The 21033-nt window shown below is 41.4% G+C and overlaps 2 protein-coding genes across 5 annotated transcripts; both read left to right on the top strand.

The window, feature by feature from the left end:
- Positions 1-217: 217 nt before the first annotated feature.
- On the top strand, positions 218-7179 carry yaf2 (YY1 associated factor 2). Its single transcript, XM_060886160.1, has 4 exons — positions 218-358; positions 575-700; positions 4344-4496; positions 4843-7179. Exons 1-4 carry the CDS (start codon positions 333-335, stop codon positions 5096-5098), a joined length of 561 nt encoding a protein of 186 aa, XP_060742143.1. The 5' UTR covers positions 218-332; the 3' UTR covers positions 5099-7179.
- A 118-nt stretch (positions 7180-7297) lies between these two features.
- Positions 7298-19348, top strand: gxylt1a (glucoside xylosyltransferase 1a). Of its 4 annotated transcripts, none has more exons than XM_060886155.1 (8): positions 7298-7582; positions 8943-9059; positions 9271-9466; positions 10363-10494; positions 10689-10940; positions 12378-12501; positions 13139-13311; positions 16530-19348. In XM_060886155.1, exons 1-8 carry the CDS (start codon positions 7410-7412, stop codon positions 16689-16691), a joined length of 1329 nt encoding a protein of 442 aa, XP_060742138.1. In that variant the 5' UTR covers positions 7298-7409; the 3' UTR covers positions 16692-19348. The 4 variants fall into 4 exon arrangements, with proteins under 4 accessions (XP_060742138.1, XP_060742139.1, XP_060742140.1 ...); XM_060886156.1 differs by having other exon boundaries at positions 7299-7582; positions 8967-9059; XM_060886159.1 differs by lacking the exon at positions 7298-7582 and adding an exon at positions 8793-8847 and having other exon boundaries at positions 8967-9059.
- The last annotated feature ends 1685 nt before the right edge of the window (positions 19349-21033 follow it).

The raw sequence follows: 21033 nt of genomic DNA, 5'->3' as shown, positions 1-21033 counted from the left end.
TACATAAAGTGTTTATGCTTCAAAACGTTCAGCATTTTCTCTTCTGTCCAGCAGCACAATTCTAAACAAACGAACTGAATTATAACTGATAAATTCTGTGTCCCGTATACACAGGATTCAGGATCTCACATCATTCTATAGTGAACGTTTACTTTCACAAGCTTTCCAGTCTTTCTCTATCTAAACACAGGCCGCTTCGTGATTGGCTCGTGTTCGTGACACGTGACCGACTTCCGCCTGGAGTTTTCGCGACAGCTGGAGAGCGGTTGTGTACCGCCGGAGTATCAGGGTCGAATTTGTATACACTTTAATTACAGCTCCATCGTTATAAAATGGGCGATAAGAAGAGTCCGACCAGGTAAAGCAGCAGCAGGCTGTGAGATCGAGGCCCTGTAGCTTGTTTTGAGGCGCCCACAGAGCCGTACATGGCGGATTAGCTTGTTGTGTTCCAGCGTTAGCGGCGTAAACAGTGCAGCTGTGGCGGCTCGTGGCCCTGACACATGTGTGTGTGTTGTGTGTGTGTGTGAATGTGTGAAAACCGTGTTCCCTTTGTGTCTTTGTGTTTTGTTTGAAGGCCGAAGAGGCTGTGTAAGCCGCCGTCAGACGAAGGCTGCTGGGACTGTAGTGTGTGTACTTACAGAAACACCGCCGAGGCGTTCAAGTGCATGATGTGTGACGTCAGGAAGGGAACGTCTACACGGTAAGAGCTCTGTGTCCGTCTCTTCACGGCTTATACACGCGTTTAGTCACGTTTAGTCACGTATACACTGTATTAGTAATCTAGTTAGTCATATTAGCGAGAAGCTTTTATCGTCATTACAACCGTGTCGTGTATATAGAGCTGTTGTAGTACACGGTGACGTGAGACAACGGGATCGTGATGGTGCTACATAGGACAAAGACAGAGCTATAAGGACTTAGTGAGTGTCCTAGATACACGGCAGTGTAGGACACACGGCAGTGTAGGACACACGGCAGTGTAGGACACACGGCAGTGTAGGAGGCAAGGCGAAACACAAGGCAGTGCAGGACACACGGCAGTGCAGGACACACGGCAGTGCAGGACACACGGCAGTGCAGGACACACGGCAGTGCAGGACACACGGCAGTGTAGGACACAAGGCAAGGCGAAACACACGGCAGTGCAGGACACACGGCAGTGCAGGACACACGGCAGTGTAGGACACAAGGCAAGGCGAAACACACGGCAGGGTGGGACAAAAGACAAACAAGACAGTGTGAGACAAGACAAAAAGACAGTGTAGGACAGAAAAGACAGTGTAGGACAGAAAAGAGAGTGTAGGACGAAAAGACAGAAAAGACAGTGTAGGACGAAAAGACAGTGTAGGACGAAAAGACAGTGTAGGACGAAAAGACAGTGTAGGACAAAAAGACAAAAGACAGTGTAGGACGAAAAGACAGTGTAGGGCGAAAAGACAGAAAAGACAGTGTAGGACAGAAAAGAGTGTAGGACGAAAAGACAGAAAAGACAGTGTAGGACGAAAAGACAGAAAAGACAGTGTAGGACTAAAAGACAGAAAAGACAGTGTAGGACGAAAAGACAGTGTAGGACGAAAAGACAGTGTAGGACGAAAAGACAGAAAAGACAGTGTAGGACGAAAAGACAGAAAAGACAGTGTAGGACGAAAAGACAGAAAAGACAGTGTAGGACAGAAAAGACAGTATAGGACAAAAAGACAGAAAAGACAGTGTAGGACGAAAAGACAGTGTAGGACGAAAAGACAGTGTAGGACGAAAAGACAGAAAAGACAGTGTAGGACGAAAAGACAGTGTAGGACGAAAAGACAGTGTAGGACAGAAAAGAAAGAAATACAGTGCAGGACAAAATACCAAACAGTGACCGAAAGACAAACAAACAAACAATACAAGACGTTAAAAACAATAAACAAAAACAGCGCTGAACAAGTCCTCGTGAGTCCTTGTGAGTTTTTTGATAACTCACAAGCACTCAAAAAGATTCGATCTGTAAAAAAACGTTACTTAAATGCTTCTTAGTTTCGAGTGAGTGTTCGAGAACGAGAGAGATAGAGAGCGCATTGTGTCCTGGTACAGCCTGGCGTCTCCTCCACAAAGTGTTCCCACCTCGCTCCCAGAAATGATTTCCCTGAATCATCAAATGTTGCCAACATTTTTCAGAGGAAACTAGCAAGAGCACGTGATGACGACACGACCTAATTTGCACATTGACTGTTCATCCTCATCACTGGCGATATCAAACTGCAAATTAAGCTACATGAAAGGTTTTCTGAAGGCATAACATAGAATAGAATAGTTCTATCAGAACAGAAGGTCATGGCTTAGAATTGTTCTTATAGAAAGTACTGAAAGTCTATGATCTTTGGTCAAGGCGTCGTCACTGTACTGTTAGACGTTTACAGACGGCTATGCTTTCTATGAAGACAAAGAAAATGTGGGAGTGATAGTGAGGAGTCCTGAAGGAAACACGGGTACAAATGGAATCATTTGCTTTTAAACGAAAACGTGTGAGGGTGAATAAACGATGCAGATCTGTGGACGATAGTGATCAGTAATCGGTTGTAAGCGCAGTTTATTCAGTCTTTCTCTCAACTCGTAAATCAGCAGCTACGATGTGAGCTGGAGAACTATATTGAGTGCAAGGCAGCAAGTTTCCAACACTGCTCTGGATCCAGGATAAAGAGGTTACAAAGACAAATGACTGAAGGAAGGAATATTAGAATGGGTGACGTATAAGTAATATGGATTAATAATAATAGATCAGATCGAATCAGTTTAACGTTATAACACTGGATCAGATCCGGTTCACGTTCATAACAGCAAGTGCTTTAAATCTGTCTTTAACATGTTCACAATCCAGAAATGGTAGTTGACTTTCGATAACTGCAGACACCGAGTACCGAAAATCGAAAGAAGGTTAAAATGACAAATTGTTTGATCGCTGTCCTGTTTTTTTTTGTTTTTTTTTAATGTATGAATGAATTGACATTTTGTTTTTAGTAATTACACACTTCTGAAATCTTGATATGATATGATATGAGACGCGGTGCATTAGTCACTTCCTGGACACGTGAACCGTGCTGTAGATGTAGATGGAAACGATCGCACTGCATATTTTGCTGGCTTACTCATTAATTACATACAGACAGATGTTGTCTATTATGATACACGGATCCTGAACGAAGAGAGGCAAAACTCGTCTGAATGCTATTTTGTCGAAAGGTATCCGTCACATTTACATTTTACATTTATGGCATTTAGCAGACACCCTTATCCAGAGTGACTTACAACTGAGCAACTGAGGGTTAAGGGCCTTGCTCAGACGCCCAGCAGTGGTAGCTTGGTGGACCTGGGGTTCAAACCTATGACCTTCCGATCAGTAGCCCAACACCTTAAGCTTACATAGGGAGCTACCACATCCCTATGTCACCCAGGTGGCATCTTTTAATTAATTAACCCATCTTTAATTGCACTTGGATGCTTGTTTTATAGCATAAAAAGGATCAGAATGCACCTTAGATTTTATTTTTTTTTTCTCTTCTTCTTCCGAATTGTGCGTTATCGTGTTGGTTTCAGATATGGCGGCATATTGACCAAAATCGTATCTTGCATCTCAGATCTCAAAGTTGGTTATTATAACTTTAGGGTGGTTTATTCAGTTACTTTGAACAACTAAGTATTATCGGTTTTGTGACTAGCAGATAGATTAACACGTCTTCAATTTTATACGTGTGAACAAACAAGTCACCTTATAAATGCGTGGCGTGTTTTAAATTGATTAGTGTTATATTTTATTACCTTACCCATGTAAGTAGATCTAAAGTAAAGAAACCCTACAGTAGCCACGTCTTTGTAGTTGCTGAGCGTCGAAAGGAACATTAAGCATTAAGGCAGCGTGTGGTATGAAAAGAGCTTTTAATCGTATTATATTCTCAGCACATCTACACCGTTATAGCTGCATTTTACTTTCTGTAAGTAGCAGTGAGTTGTAAAAACTCCACTGTGTGAGGTAGTGAGGTATCTCATAGCTCATCAAAGTTAGCTTTAAGATCCACTTTTAGCATACAATACTTCATGAACTCCTTTTAAAAAAAAATTTAATTGAGAGACACATTTTAAAGGGGATTTCCCAAATTATCCAGTGAATAGTTAGTGTTTTTTTTTTAGTGCTTTAGTCTTTTGTATTGCCAGTAGCAGAGATCAGCTTAGTAAGATCCCAGTGTTTGAGGTTTTCAGGATTTGGAATACAACCCGTTGTTTAGTGCTGACCACTAATGACCCCATTAGCCCTGACTTTACACTCTCCATGATGTCATCATCATTATTCATCCAACACCCTCTTCCAGGAAACCTCGTGCAGTTTCACAGCTTGTGGCTCAGCAAGTACCTCCGCAGTTTGCTTCACCCACACAACCCAAAAAAGAGAAGAAGGAAAAGACAGAGAAGGACAAAAACGACAGGGAGCCAGCAATGAAAAAGAACAGCCACAAAAAGATGAGGTAGGCAGTTTCGGTTCGGTTCAGGTCCTGCAGTGTTTGAAATAGTTTAAGATTGTTTTGTTCAGAGAATGTAATAGAAAATGTTTAATCTTTTTTTAATACGATTGGCAAAATGTTAAGTCGTAGTCGATTCAGTCACACAACTGCATTCCATTTAAAGCAGGCAGTTTCCTGGAATTTTCAGAAGCGCATTCATTTTAATAGATTGTAATGGAAAAATGTCTTCACTTTTTTCCTTTCTCAGTAAACAAAACTAAACCAAAGAGAGAATTTTGTATCTGTTTCTTTCCACTATTATAACTTAAACACTTTTTTTTTTTTTTTTTTTCTTTCTTTCTGTCGACAGGCCCAGGTTAAAAAATGTTGACAGAAGCAGTGCACAGCACTTGGAAGTCACAGTGGGAGACCTAACAGTCATCATCACAGACTTTAAGGAGAAAGCAAAGCCCTTATCCTCCTCCACAAGCTCATCCTCCTCCACAGCCACGTCAGCAGACCTGCGCAGCCAAAGTGGATCTAGCTCGGATAACACTGAGAGAGCGGTCTCCAGGTCATCATCTCCTCGGGGTGATGGCTCATCAGTCAACGGAGAAGCACACTAACCTCTGATAAACCCTTCGTTTTACTGAAGGTCAAAGATTTTCCCGCACATATCCCCACTCCCCCTGTTTTCTTTTGTTTTTTTTGACTGGACTGGATGGGGCTTAGAGTTTTCCACAAACAGTCACTGCACTAAGATCATAGGAAGGTCTCAGTCGAGTAGCAAGACGTTACAGTACTGCCCATGTAAAGTGTAACCATCAGTGTGATTTAAGAATATTGTTTAAGGGACTATTTGATCTAATTAACATCTCATCCTTTCTAAACTCATGGAACGGCTTGCTGAGACCGTTACAGATGTGTCTGGAAGAAAAGAGAATGTAAGAAGTGGTACGTTCCAAGCTCTCTCTCTCTCTCGCCTGACTGGTAATTTCAAAAAAAGAACGTGGATGAGATCGAGGATCAGCGGTTTTAGATCCAGGACAACACAAACACGGGGACTGAGATTGAGATCCACTAACAGTCAATGGCCATAATTTTGTGAAGTTCAACATTGTTGGTATTGTTCATTTTTTTAATGAGGAATATTTTGGTATGAATTTCTCAAAAGTGGAACGTTTACAGAAAATAAATGTGAAGAGTTTTAGGAAGGGATGCATCAGTACTGATACCGGTATTAGGTAACATTTTGACACCGTGCCTATTTATGCATACTTGTAAAATTACTCGAATATCCAATACCACGTGATTACCATGTCACGGAAGCCTAATGTGTTGCCATGCTAATGACGAGACGACATGAACGGACAGCAATCTTATCGGTTACCTTAAATCATGATTAATACTTGAAGCATGACAGACTACAAATGGCACTCTGTAAAAAAAAAACAAAAAAAAAACCTAATCAAAAACATCTCAGTAAAAATAACCAGACAAAACGTATTGTGACTTTTAAGCCGTGCGCAAACGTATGCGGCCTGTGCATACAGAGAATTATTAGTAAGTGTGGTCATTATAATTAACCACAGGCTACTGTGAATTGCATGCACACAATGATCTACGCCACCACGGAGCAGTAAAGCGAGCATGCAGATGAACACAGACACACGAGAGCACTTCAGTTCTGCGAGCACTGAGACACTTTGCTTCGGTACAATTCACAGCACACTGGCCTCGCTATTAATGGCCACTTTCCCTAATGCTAATTTGTAATAACAAACTCGGGATAAAAAGTTGCCCGTCGTCCAATACGAACAGAACAAAATAAAATAATCATGATGCTCCTGATGGATTAAGACTAAGTAGGTTTCTCATTTTGTCGTTGCTACGAGTAACGCCACGTGTACCAAAAAAAAAAAACACACACTCGTACACGGTCTGGAAAGAAAAAAACCAGTATTGATGCATCTCTAGTTTTAAGTAATGACCTGGTGTTGTTTTGAGAAAGTTGTACGTACGCTAGTTACTTTATCGAATAATATAGCCACAGAGTTTTATAAAAGTTTTGTTTTATTGCTTCTCACTTTACTACACTGCACAACTGTGTTTATCGAAAAAAACGAGAACTCCTTCCAACGGGTTACTGTTGTTGAGCAGCTTGTAAACCTTCAGGTGTTAAGGGGTTTTCCAAAGTTTGTGTATTTGTACGTCCATCATCAGCGTGTGTCGTTAAAATATAATTATAGGACAGATGTATAAAACAGGTGTGAATCCATTCAAGTCAAGCTGAATGCGGCGAATGTTTCTGAGAAGGGTGTGTGTGTGTGTGTGTGTGAGCTTGTTTTTTATTTTTATTAACCCCAGTCCATTGTAATCATCTTCCCCAAATCTCACACTTTTGCAATATGAACTTAAAAGCAATTGTTTTTAGATACTTTTAAAGGTTAGAGAGCTGGATAGGAAGCTGTAGATCTATTTTCCATGTGGCTTATGTCTGTAAAGAAGCAGTTTGAATTTAAAATGCTTAGATATATATATATATATATTTTTCAAGAAAAGCCATGTTTCTCATAAAAGTATACGAAATCCTTTATACGTTTGGCATAAAGGGTTTATATAGAATCAAGTAATTAAAAGTTTACTGTGGTTCTTATCGGTTAAGGTTTATATTGCATTTCCAAATAAAATTCTGATTATTCTATAAGTTTATGTGTGTGTGTGTGTGTGCTGTGGTGTTTTATTTGTGTGACTTGTAAAGAGGATTAGCTTTGTGCTAACAGCCTGGTGCTAATCCTCTGGCGTTAGCTTTAGCTCGAGATGTTCGCTTCTCCTCACGTCCGTACCGTAGTTAGCTTCACGTTTCAGAGCCGTCAACCATGACGTGACTTTCAGTCTCACGGCTTCTAGTCTTCAAAAAAAAAAAAATAAATAAAAATGCGTCGACACCTTCGTCTTGTGTCCGTGTGTGTGATCTCGGTGTTCGTCTCGGTGCTGTACGTGTTTGAGGAACTCGCGTCGTCTCTGGAGACTGAAGCCGGACGGCACGAGCCGCTACGGGAGAGAAGCGGGCGGGCAGGAGGCCTCAGCCGGCCTCAGTCTGAGCACAGGTAGCGCTAGCCAGCTAGATACCTGTAAACTAGCACTAGATTATATCTGTTCGTACTGGTAAATATATCGGTTATATCGTGTATCGGAAATAAATAAAGGCGGCTTTCAAGTAAAAGTTTATATATGTGTATATATGTATAAAAAATAGAACTTATTTAGCAATAGTTAGCTAGCTAGCCTACTTAGTATCTTGTACTGTATGCTAACAGCTACTTCCCCATCTAGTCTCTCAGTTAGTTCCTCAGCTACTTCCTCATCTAGTTCCTCAGCTACTTCCTCATCTAGTCCCTCAGTTAGTTCCTCAGCTACTTCCTCATCTAGTCCCTCAGTTCTTCAGCTAGTCCCTCAGCTACTTCCTCATCTAGTCTCTCAGTTAGTTCATCAGCTACTTCCTCATCTAGTTCCTCAGCTACTTCCTCATCTAGTTCCTCAGTTCTTCAGCTAGTCCCTCAGCTAGTTCATCAGCTAGTCCCTCAGCTAGTTCATCAGCTAGTCCCTCAGCTAGTTCATCAGCTAGTCTCTCAGTTAGTTCCTCAGTTAGTTCATCAGCTACTTCCTCAGCTAGTTCATCAGTTAGTTCATCAGCTAGTTCATCAGCTAGTTCTTCAACTAGTCCCTCAACTAGTCTCTCAGTTAGTTCATCAGCTAGTTCCTTAGCTACTTCCTCATCTAGTTCCTCAGCTACTACCTCAGTTAGTTCATCAGCTAGTTCTTTAGCTAGTTCCTGAGTTAGTTCCTCAGCTAGTTTCTCATCTGGTTCCTCAGCTAGTTCCTCAGCTAGTTCCTCAGCTAGTTCCTCAGCTAGATCTTCAGCTAGTTCCTCAGCTAGATCTTCAGCTAGTTCCTCAGCTATCCTAACAGTAGTTTAGCTGACATGCTGCACGTAATCTTAACAGAATAATGATAAACAGTATACGTACGTGTACTTTGGGCGGGTTTGTATGCAGCTAGTTAAATAACGCAGCAAATAAATTTAGATATGGGACATTAAAGTGGTTGGATAATACTATCTTACACAGACTAATATACAATTCTAGTAAACCTTTAAATACCTATCCTACTGTATATATAGCTAGATGGGGTAGAGTAACACTTGTCATGTCAACATGCCTAGTTGGTTTTTGCATTTATGTTTCCATCATAGTATTTGTGTGTCTTTCACTATGAAGCTTTGATTTGCTCATTAATAGATTCAAGGCGAACAGAGCTGTTAAAGCAAGGAGATTCAAATTGTTATCCAGGAAGGCAGAAGTCCTAGATGAATGTGGGTGGTGCAAAGTCATCCTCTTGGTCATTAGATGATGAATCAGATGTGTTTAGCACTAAACTATGAAGTGCTCTACATCACACCTGATGTAGAGCCTATTTTTCTCGTTCTGTCAGGTGTAAGTCAATGTCTGTCACACACTGGAATCCATATTGGAGACTGCCCCGTGATGTTTGTGGAAAGAACTGCTTTATGGAGTCGGCTCGTAGGTAGGATGGGTTGACTTGAACATTGGTTGCGAGTTTAGATTATATCCATCAATGTCAGATTGGCATTTGTATGAACTGTAAACCAGGCATCCTTGAAGTCTTGTGCCTCTCATGTCCTTCCGTATCAGTGCCGAAAGGAATGACCACGTGGCCCTTGATTTTCTTTTTAAACTGTGTTTAATGGATTAAACGGTGTTGTGTTGTTCTGCAGGTATTCTGTGGATAAAACATTGTCCGCGGTGCTCGAGGTGGGCGGAACTGAGATGCTCAGGTTGGCAGTGGTGGCATGTGGCCCCAGGCTGGAGGAGACTCTCACCATGCTCAAGTCTGCAGTTCTCTTTAGTCGCAGAACTCTCCAGTTTTACATCTTTGCTGAGGATGAGCTCCATTCTGGCTTCAGAGATGCTGTGAGTTTGTTTCTCTCAATGTGATGTTCTGGAGTTTAGATGAACAGACTACCCTAATAATGAAAATGATCGACTGTAACAAAGAAAGTTTAAGTACTTTCTGGCTGTAGAACATGTACGTCATGTTATTTAGACGTTTGCGGTGTCCGTCGGGTTAAAAGTAAATGCCGCAGCACTATTCAAACGTTATTAGTTTTATCCGGGGAGCTGCTGCAAGTGACGTATAATCTGCAACTTTAATACTGTACATAAGTGATTAGAAGTCAGCAAGAAGAGCAAATGTAATAACTAAGCCTTTAATAGACATTGCAGTAATCCTTGTATGACACCGTGTGAAATGCTGACACACACACACACACACACATCCGTGTATGCGTGGTCAGTCAGGTAAATTCGTCCACCGTGGATATGCCATTTTTTGATTATTGATTACAGAATATTTTGAACATAAACACTCATCCTTAGCTATTTAATTCAGTTTTATCTTTCTCAAAACTGATTAATCTTCAGCGACAGAAAAAAAAAATTTCTTCGGCGCTTCTCTGAAAAGTTCATGTGTCACCGGTGAGGGGAAGTCGTGGCCTAATGGTTAGAGCCGCACCACGACTGAGGTGCCCTTGAGCAAGGCACCGATCCCCTCCAAACTGCTCCCCTGGGGTGTGTGTTCACGGTGTGTGTGTGTTCACTGCTGTGTGTGTGCACTTTGGATGGGTTAAATGCAGAGAACGAATTCTGACTATGGGTCTTAGCCGTATGTCACGTCACGTCACTTTCGTACCACGTGTTTTATCGTCACTAGACCGTAGGACATTTTATGCTCTGGACTTAAAATGGCAAAGTTTGGTTGTGCAAGGTGTTAATGATCCAGTGTCGTCACCGTGTCTGTTTTCTGCCAGTTGGAGTCGTGGCCAGTAAAGTTCCGTTCCAAATTTAACTACACTACCTACCGCATCACCTTCCCCGGTGATAATGCCAAGGAATGGAAGAGACTGTTTAAACCCTGTGCATCCCAAAGACTTTTCCTGCCTGTGAGTATGTCTTGGTTTGGTTCTAGACATCATTTTTTTTCATTCCCACGAGTCTGCTTGAGCACAACAAGAACAGAGATTATGTAAACGTATAGATCAGGTTCACCTTGGTGCATATCTGCTGAATTAAGTAAAAGGGTTAAGCTTGTATTCCTAAAAAAACAAAAAAACAAAACAGCATTTGTTTTTTCTAGCTGATCCTAACTGAGGTGGATTCTCTGCTCTACGTGGACACAGACATCCTGTTCCTACAGCCAGTAGATGAGATCTGGAACTTTCTCTCCCAGTTTAACAGCAGCCACTTGGCAGCCATGGCACCCGAGCACGAGGAACCGAGAATCGGCTGGTACAACCGTTTTGCACGGCACCCGTATTACGGCAAAACTGGCGTGAACTCTGGAGTCATGCTTATGAACATGACCCGCATCAGAGCCAAACGCTTCAAGGTATGTGTTTGTGTGTGTGTTTGTTTGTGTGTGTGTGTGTATGTATGTATGTTTGTGTGTGTGTGTATGTTTGTGTATGTTTGTGTGTGTGTATGTTTGTGTGTGTGTGTATGCTTGTGTGTGTGTGTGTGTGTATGCTTGTGTGTGTGTGTGTATGCTTGTGTGTGTGTGTGTATGTTTGTGTGTGTGTGTGTGTGTGTATGTTTGTGTGTGTGTGTGTGTATGTGTGTGTGTGTATGTTTGTGTGTGTGTGTATGTTTGTGTGTGTGTGTATGTTTGTGTGTGTGTGTATGTTTGTGTGTGTGTGTATGTTTGTGTGTGTGTGTATGTTTGTGTGTGTGTATGTTTGTGTGTGTGTGTATGTTTGTGTGTGTGTGTATGTTTGTGTGTGTGTGTATGTTTGTGTGTGTATGTTTGTGTGTATGTTTGTGTGTGTGTGTATGTTTGTGTGTATGCTTGTGTGTGTGTATGCTTGTGTGTGTGTATGCTTGTGTGTGTGTGTTTGTGTGTGTATGTTTGTGTGTGTGTGTATGTTTGTGTGTGTGTGTATGTTTGTGTGTGTGTGTATGTTTGTGTGTGTGTGTATGTTTGTGTGTGTGTATGTTTGTGTGTGTATGCTTGTGTGTGTGTGTATGCTTGTGTGTGTGTGTATGCTTGTGTGTGTGTGTTTGTTTGTGTGTGTATGCTTGTGTGTATGTTTGTGTGTGTGTGTATGTTTGTGTGTGTATGTGTATGTTTGTGTGTGTGTGTGTATGTTTGTGTGTGTGTTTGTGTGTGTGTGTATGCTTGTGTGTGTGTTTGTTTGTGTGTGTGTATGCTTGTGTGTGTGTTTGTGTGTGTGTGTGTGTTTGTGTGTGTGTGTATGTTTGTGTGTGTGTTTGTTTATGTGTGTGTGTTTGTTTGCTTGTGTGTATGCTTGTTTGTGTGTGTGTTTGTGTATGTTTGTGTGTTTGTGTATGTTTGTGTGTGTTTGTGTATGTTTGTGTGTGTATGCGTATGTTTGTGTGTGTGTGTATGTGTGTGTGTATGTATGTTTGTGTGTGTGTGTATGTTTGTGTGTGTGTGTGTGTGTGTGTGGCTTTTTTTGGTTATTCGTAAATTAGATTGAAGAAGCCAGGTTGTATTTTGAATGTAATGCTCGGTCCACCAGCAGAGGTCACTGTAATTCTGCTAGTTAGATTCTCAGATACACAGATTTCCTCACGGTTGAAAGTGTTTCATCATTCACGTCTTTAAATAGGAAGAAGTAAATATTAATTTAAAACACTGAGACATATCAGTGTCACTTCAGCCAGAAACCCACAGAATAATGATAGGGGCTGGAAAAAGTAAAAGTTGTGTATGTTGCTTGCTTGTGATGATCATCCGAATGAAATTAGGTTTGTAAATCACACATTTGAAGTTTACTATGACTTTGTTTCTGTATTGTTTGAACAGAACGATATGACAACAGTCCACCTGAGATGGAGGGAACTGCTTATGCCACTACTACAGAAATACAAGCTGAACATTACATGGGGGGACCAAGACCTCTTAAATATCATATTCCACTACAATCCAGGTACATTATTGCATGTCTTTAGACCTGTTTATATAACCATGGAGTTCTGCTTATACCTTAAACATAACTTATTAGCGTGTTTATTAACAATTAATTATGTCTCGAAAGTGTTGTACCTCGGGGGTCACGGTGGTTAGCACGTTCGCCTCACACCTCCAGGGTTGGGGGTCGATTCCCACCTCCGCCTTGTGTGTGTGGAGTTTGCATGTTCTCCCCGTGCCTCGGGGGTTTCCTCCGGGTACTTCGGTTTCCTCCCCCGGTCCAAATACATGCATGGTAGGTTGATTGGCATCTCTGGAAAATTGTCCGTAGTGTGTGAGTGCGTGAGTGAATGAGAGTGTGTGTGTGTGCCCTGCGATGGGTTGGCACTCCGTCCAGGGTGTATCCTGCCTTGATGCCCGATGACGCCTGAGATAGGCACAGGCTCCCCGTGACCCGAGGTAGTTCGGATAAGCGGTAGAAGATGAGTGAGTGAGTGAGTGAGTGTTGAGAGACTGATTTCCGTACTAACAGATGCCACTAAGTGGCAAAAACATGAAAGCAACGTTCTTCAGGCAACGTTTGAATAGCGTGTCAGCGTAAGACAGACGTATAAACACGTGCCTGTCTTTTGACTACTAATTAAATGCCCCCACAGAAAGCCTGTTTGTCTTCCCGTGCCATTGGAACTACCGCCCGGACCACTGCATCTACGGCAGCAACTGCGCCGCAGCCGAGCAACACGGGGTTTACGTTCTTCATGGCAATCGAGGTGTTTACCACGATGACAAGCAGCCTGCGTTCCGAGCCGTTTATGAGGCCATTCAGAAAGTAAGGTCTTGCTTTTAAACCCTACAAACAAAAAAATCGTGTAGATTCTTACATATCCGGACTGTTTAATAAACCTTATTGTGAAGCAGAGTAGCATGTGTTTTCATTATTCATCAACACCGGATAAAACCTAATTAAACGTGGTTAATTTGTAGAAGGCCATATTGAAGTTCCTTCAGGCAAATGCTTGCACCAGCCTGGCGAGCGCTCTTGTTCTTCGTAATGGAAGCACGGTACGGGCTGAAAAAAAACGGAGGGATCGGGAAACGTTCCTGCAAATATTTTTCAGCTAGAACACCTGTGCTTGTCGCCCTGCGGGCTTTTGTCGGTCTGCCGCGTCGACTCTCGCCCGACGTTATCGTTTCTACCTGTTTTACTCCTCAACCCTTTTGAACGAACCACGCAGGGCTTCTCAAATTCATTAAGAAATTCCTATTACTGTCACAAACAAAGCATCTTTTTAATGTCATCCTTCTCTATCCAGGGAAATGCGAGATCAGACCTCAGCTGCCTGTTTTGGAATTTGTTCAGTTCAGCTGAATTTGTGTGGCACGGTGTTTTCAGGATACTTCAACACGACAACTTTAACATCTGTGCCGTTATATCCCCAGATTTGCTTTGGAATCGCTCTGTAGCTGAAGGCTAGAAATCAATAGCTCTGTTAACTTCGACTGCCAGCCTACCAGCGCCACAGTGTTCTGGACTTAATCTCTGTCGGCCTCATCAGGGGCAACGATCGCTCCTAATGCGCTAATCTTTAAAGCCGACGCTCCCTTCTTCCTCTCTCCGTTCCTTCTCTTCCTTAAAGCATCGTTCATCAAGGTTTGCGGTTTGGGGAGTCACTTTTCTTTCTCCCCTTTACTCCTGTAGTGAGCGGTCAATTCTTTGTTCATTTTATCAGAGGAACAGAGAAAGAGTGTGTGTCTGTGCCTCTGGTCATTACGGCCAGGCAAGACCTCTTCGCCCTTGACAGAGAAGGAAGCATTTTGGACCATTAGCTAAATGAGGTCTGTCATTAGTTGAGTGCTGGCTGTATGGGAAGCCAAGCCTACATTCACCGTTTGGCCGTGCGGAGCGTCTACAAAAAAAAAAAAAAAATAGAGAGAATATCGTAGTCAAGTTTGGAGCTTTGATATACTCACATACAACATGTCGTCTGACACGGTTGTCTTAGCTTAGAAATGTAATTTTCCTGATACTTCCACCATATCTGTACTCCATTTCTTCTTTCCTCTCTCTGAGTGCACAAGGCCTCAGGCCTCCCTGTACCTCGCGATAACATACACTCCCTATGGACACACTAACAGAGACAGGAGTTCAGCTGGCAGTAAAAGACCCCACCATTACTGTGCCAAACCTCACAGAAGCACCATAAAATCTTTAGTACCAATGTTTCGTTTGGGACCAGGAGAAAGCAAGGCAGCATCCAGCACCTCCACCCTTCCGATAAAAATCAATAGGAGACGGTAAACCCGGCGTCATCGAGGCATGATGTGTGTTCTATCGTCGATGATAAAAAAAAAAAAATCTCACTTTTTTTTATTTTTTTTTTTACCTGATCTCATACCAAACAAGAGCAGAAAGCAAATGAGGCTCCATAAAAAGGTGCTTTTATTTTATTCACGTTGCAGGTTATAAAAAGCACACTTTTGCATTGAGTGGGAAAGAAAAGAAGATTAAATCAGATCATTTAGTAAATGAAGAGGAAGGCGATAAATCTGTGACCTTGATTCACAGAGAAATTCACCTTATTGTTACTTATTGAACCGGAAATTTCTATTTTGTTCTACGAAACCTCATTAAACAAACAGTATCGTTAGAAGCCAAATGTTTATAACAGTTTTATATTTTTTCTCTTTTCATATTTAACGCACATTTACAGGTACAGCGCATTTCATAGCGACTCTGTTACTGAATCATTTTCTGTATTTTTGACACTTTTACCATTAGATATAGTTTAACCCTCGGTCATTGTAAACTCTGGATGAACAGAATCCTGTTTTACCTTGTTTCATGTTTCACACTACTCATATTTTACCCAAAGTTAATAACAATTAATCCTGGCTATTTATAATCTTGACGTTTCATATCGTACGTTCCTAAACCCTGCCTTAACGTTCTCATTTGCATATTCCTGATGTTAAGAGCACGAAAGACAAATCCGGGGTTAACAGCACAAAAGACGTGAGGGGTTTAGAACTAGGGATGCACCGATACCACTTTTTCTCTTCCGATCCGATTCCGATACCAGAGTTTGCCAGTATCGACCGATACCGATCCGATATTATACATCATCCTTTTTCTGCTTAACTTGCGCGAACTCCATGTGTTCTTTTGCATGAAGCTTCTGAAGATGCTTGATTAAATTTGTCGTATTGTAATTCGATGTACTTCATCCACCTCTTGAAACTTCGGCTTTACCGACATTACAATTTGCAGTGCTGCTCTCTGCCGAATCAAGCGTAAAATACTTCCAAATGAGCGACAATGATGTTTAACGCGCTGATGTAAACGGAAAGGGTGCCTGCTAAACTTGCCTGTCTGTCGCAGGCGGTTGTGCAACATATTTCCTATAAAATGTATTATATATTTTTTTTATTAATGCAATTCAATATGTAAGTGTATTTTTCTTATACGTTCAAGCAATAGGCTATGATGTTTGCTGTTCATTAATCAACCACCAGGGGTATCGGATTTGGATCGTTCACGCATCACCGATACCCGATCTACTCAAAATGCTCGGATCGGCGTCGATACCGATCCAAAATATCGGATCGGTGCATCCCTATTGAGAACAATGATTACCTGGGGTACCTTAGTGCAGTGTGGAAAGCCATTTCCTCCCTCTATACATATATAGAGTCTATATATGCCTCAGGTCATCATAACTCGTTCTCGATCACAAACATCTCCGTCACAGGCCACATCCATGTCAATCACACCCCCACCTCCTGCACCTCAACTGTTACGGGTCCTCACTCTCATAACTACGTACCTTTTCTTTTTATTTCCTTGTAGGGATTAAATATCCCATAATAGATACCGAGTAATGTTTTTTAACCCTAATATCTGAATACTAAGCTCTTATGGGGTTAATCGTTAGTGTTTAGAACAGAACAGAACAGTGTAGAGCAGAATCGGTTTATCTGTCCGACGAACGAAAGCTCTCGAACGCGACTGACTTTCTTTTCTATATTTCGTTCTTTATTTTTGTGCAGTTCCCATTCGGAGAAGATGCGAACAAATTTCTACTCAAGCCTCTAGAGGAAAAACTAAAGAAAACCCTGCACACGTACTGCGGACGATCCGGTCACCTTTTCACTAAGAGGTTACAGCAGAGCGTCAGAAACCTACAGAAGGAAAACCACAACGCGAGATGATGCAGCTCGTCCATCTCTGCTTCACGTGAGTCTACAGAGCTGCTGAGGAGAAGTGAACAGCGGTGCAAATCAGGTCGTCCCGATTGTCCCGTACGGCCGAAACGGAAGTAGAAACGAGGCACTAAAATCACTTTTACATGGTATCAGGAAGAGTCAAATTTCTACAAACATTTTTTTCCTCACTACATCCCTGTTTGCTTTTATTTTTTTTTCTTTTAATCAACTAACGATGAAGCTAATTAAGCGCGTCGGTACCGCAGGCTGTGAATCGTTTTCCGAGCACTAACGTGGAACGTAGAGTAAAATTTCCTCACCTTAAACATTACGCCTCATTTCTATCGAGGGATAGATAAATACATTTTATCTACTGTTTCGAATTCATTTTTTCTCGTAACGTTGTAAGATCGCTGGTTTGTACGATTAGCAAATGAGCCTCTGCGTGAACGAGGGATAATATGGGAAACTAATGGGTACGAACAATGAGGTACAGGCATCAGTTAAGCTTACTAACTTATAGATACGACGATAATAAACATTCACTGGTGAGTTAAGAAGCAAGTTTTCACAGCTACATTTACAGGTTTTAAGTGTTATACGTTGATTTCATGTTAAAATACATGACCGTATCCTCGAAGGCTTGGCCATGTCTACACACTACAGGTATTTAAACACATATCATTTTGTTCTTCAAAGTAAACGGTCCAAATGCAAAAGCCTGGTTGTTTTTGTTCATATATAAATTTTCTCATAAAATGAGAATTAAGCAAAGAACATGAGGCATGAAACACCAAATTTAGACAGGTTTAGTTTGTATACTTCTGATGGTGGCGCTATAATATAGTGCTTAAAGGTGCAGTGCACGATGTTTCAAAGCCAACGTTGACGTTTGAAACCACCAAAACAAACACGCCCCTAACCCAAAATGGGTGTCACCCCTGTATTGATAGCTCCGCCCCACACGTACATATGTAACCCAGGCAACTATTATGGCGGAACCTGCTGGGGCGGCTGGCCGAGGGGATATTTTTATCAGTAAATGAACACAATGAGTAATACTATGGTAATACAAATGTGTTTTTGTAGTACTGTGTGTTGTAGCGTGAAAGGTTTAGCTCCGTTTCACGCCGAAGACGACGTTCGACACCTAGAACCCGAGGCAGAGGTAACGGCAGGTATCCGCCATGTCAGTGTTTCAAACGCTTTCTGCTAATGTCACACATGAGCACTGAACACTCTCTCCACCGCATATTGACAAGACACGCCCCTTTATGCTAATGTCACACATGCACACTGAACACTCTCTCCACCGCATATTGACAAGACACGCCCCTTTATGCTAATGTCAGACATGCGCACTGAACACTCTCTCTGCCGCATATTGACAAGACACGCCCCTTTATGCTAATGTCACACATGCACACTGAACACTCTCTCCACCGCATATTGACAAGACACGCCCCTTTATGCTAATGTCAGACATGCGCACTGAACACTCTCTCTGCCGCATATTGACAAGACACGCCCCTTTATGCTCATTGGCTACATGTTTGTTTTGTTTGTCGGCCCGACTCGGTTTTCTGAAGCATTTTTCAAACATCGAGCACCGCACCTTTTAATGTTTCTCTTTTTTTAAAAATTTTGGAATCTGGACTAATTTATCAGTTTTGATATGTTCACGAACATATTTGCATTTGCAGTTCTCTGTAACCTTAAAAACAACAGAAAGGTCTTAAAAGGGCAAAATATTTAAAAAAAAAAAAAAACTAATACACAATTATTTTTTAAATTCCAGTTAGCGTACAAGACAAACGATAAAAATAAAATGTAATAAATAAAATGGTGAGGGATTTATTTTTTTTTGGGCCTCGTGATCAGAGTTCATTCATCAGTATTTTAAGCCCTCATGGTTTCGAGCTTTGTTTAGCGAATTCTGACGGGTTTAAAAGTGTTCAAGCGTATTTCTGTTTTTGATTTTATTACCGAATGTTGGCCATAACACTTAATGTAGTGCCATGCAAATATTTTTAATATTCTACACTACTGTACATCCCCTGGCCTTTAAATCTTCTGTGGTATTGTTTACAATTAATAATATATCAGTGCATTTTACGACGGAAAATCAATCGAATAAAGATTAAACGGAATGATTTTTTTTTTTAATATCATACTTTGTTCATTAACGTTCTTGAAACATGTGACCGGTTCTTTACAAACACTAGAGATGTGTCGGAGAAGGAAGGCGACGGGCAGCCGGTGTTAAACTCGACGTTTACAGAAATGAAGAAAACATGTTTAACTTCTCAGCCACCTTTTCAGTCTGAAATCGAAACTTCACTGTCGGTTTTGTAAGAAAAGTCGGACTGATCGAATCCGTCTCTTTAAGCATTTGTTTTGTGTTCCCACTTCGACATGTAATATTGAGCGACGAGCCAGAATGCATACTGATGTTTTTTTTTTACCATCCGCACTGAATAGTATTGTATATTTCTGATGTACAACAGATCCATAAATTCTGTGAGACAGAATTTAATTCTGAATATAGAACATATTTTATATAGTCTGATTTCCATGTCATCATGAATATTGTCTGTTCGTGTTCATTGTGCTACCTTTTTTTTTCCTGAATGTAAATGTTGTGAACGATGCAGTATATTTTTGTAATAAACATTGCACTTTTAATTATTTTTCAGTCTTCTGGGTTTTAAACTAATTAGTGTGGGTTGAAAAAAAAAAATTTCTTTGCTTTAAATCTATGTACGGTGAAAGTTCATCGCAAATGCCAAACTGTGATTTAGAATAAAACTCGTTTCGTACCATCCATCAGGCTGCGCTTCGCTTCATATATTAACCATGTAGTAGGAGATTTAGATGAAAAATGCACAGCAAACGCAGTTCCAAAGTTCATCCACGGCGTCGTATCGTATCTCCGGCGTACGTCGCGCCTCCGACTCTCCGCGCAGGAAGGGATTAATTCTGAAAATATCTCCCACCCAAAGCTTTATTAATTTAACACAGCTTTTGGTTTCACGGGAGGTCTCAATTATTATAAGCTTTTCTGTAATTATCAGCTTTTCCACCACCTCTTTCAAACCCAGTGGGCTGCTAAGGGCAAGCAGAAATGCTAAATGCCCCAAGCTTTTACTGGTCAATAAGGGGTCCACGGCGAAGGGTGGATTTTTAAAGCAATTATACAAAAGCAAAAAGAGGGATCATGTGGAATCATTCGAATACCTTGAAGTCAAAGCACTTGACAAAGCTAGACGATTTCCTGAGAATAGCTGCTTCTGATAAGAAATACAGATGTGTTGGGTTATGAATTAAAGCTCTGTGTTGTTACGGGCTCGTTCTATATCATTTTACGTGACGCCGCCCGTAGAACGGTCCTCTTAACGCTCACGTATAAAGCCAATTGCAGTATGTCCCTTTGAGGCAGACTATAGAATAAATCAATGAGAGAGAAATGACCCAGTTCATTGAAAATCCAGCCGGTGATGGAGTACACAGTGAGTTGCTTTAGGAAGAAAACGGCTGATTGAGGATGTTTTTGTAATTGGGCTTTTTTTTTGCATCCATGTAAGTTGGAACACTTTCATTCTTCCAGAATGGCTGAACCGTGAGCACGCTGCGTTTTCCCCGCGTGTTAAATCGAGGTATTTAAACGGTAGCCGATGTTCACGTAACCTTTAAGTTCACATAATTAGCCCTATTCGGACGGGACTAGTTTTCCAAACGACGTTTGAGTTAGAATTTTTTTCAGCCGACGTCTGTCATTTCATGTATGGATTCGGACAGGACTAACATCTCTGTGTTTATTACGGAGGTAGGAGTGTCTGTGTTTTACATGTGGGTGTTGCACAAGACCACATGTCCAGGATGCGTGGATTGCGTATGGTCATACGACCGATCAATAAACTCGAATACCGGTGCGCTAGGGTTGATACGGTAGTTCACGTTGACCAAAACAGACAAGAAAACGCGTTTTGGAAAAAACATTTTCGGTAATGTTTCGGTAATTTGCTCTGGAATTTTTACACGGGTCGTGTGAGAAAAAGACAGACATGGCAGATTCAGACGGGATTAAAATCACAAAGTGAAATTTCTCTAACGACTCCCTGTAAAACTAGTCCCGTCCGAATAGGGCTATTGACAACGTCTGAAAATGAATAAGCGCGGTTTGTTTTGTCGGAATCGTAAAACGCTACGACTTTAATAAATCAAGTCGGATGAAAAGAATCACGCCGGTCCTGATGAAGAGGCAGGAACCGAATAGGACCGAGTGAGCGAGTCGTATGGTGAGTGAGTCTGGGATTTGTAAATATACAAATCAGTTCAAATGTAAATT

This window comes from Tachysurus vachellii, chromosome 14, assembly GCF_030014155.1.
Source record: "Tachysurus vachellii isolate PV-2020 chromosome 14, HZAU_Pvac_v1, whole genome shotgun sequence".
NCBI classification, from domain to species: domain Eukaryota; kingdom Metazoa; phylum Chordata; class Actinopteri; order Siluriformes; family Bagridae; genus Tachysurus; species Tachysurus vachellii.
This window is presented reverse-complemented; position numbering and strand designations above follow the sequence as displayed.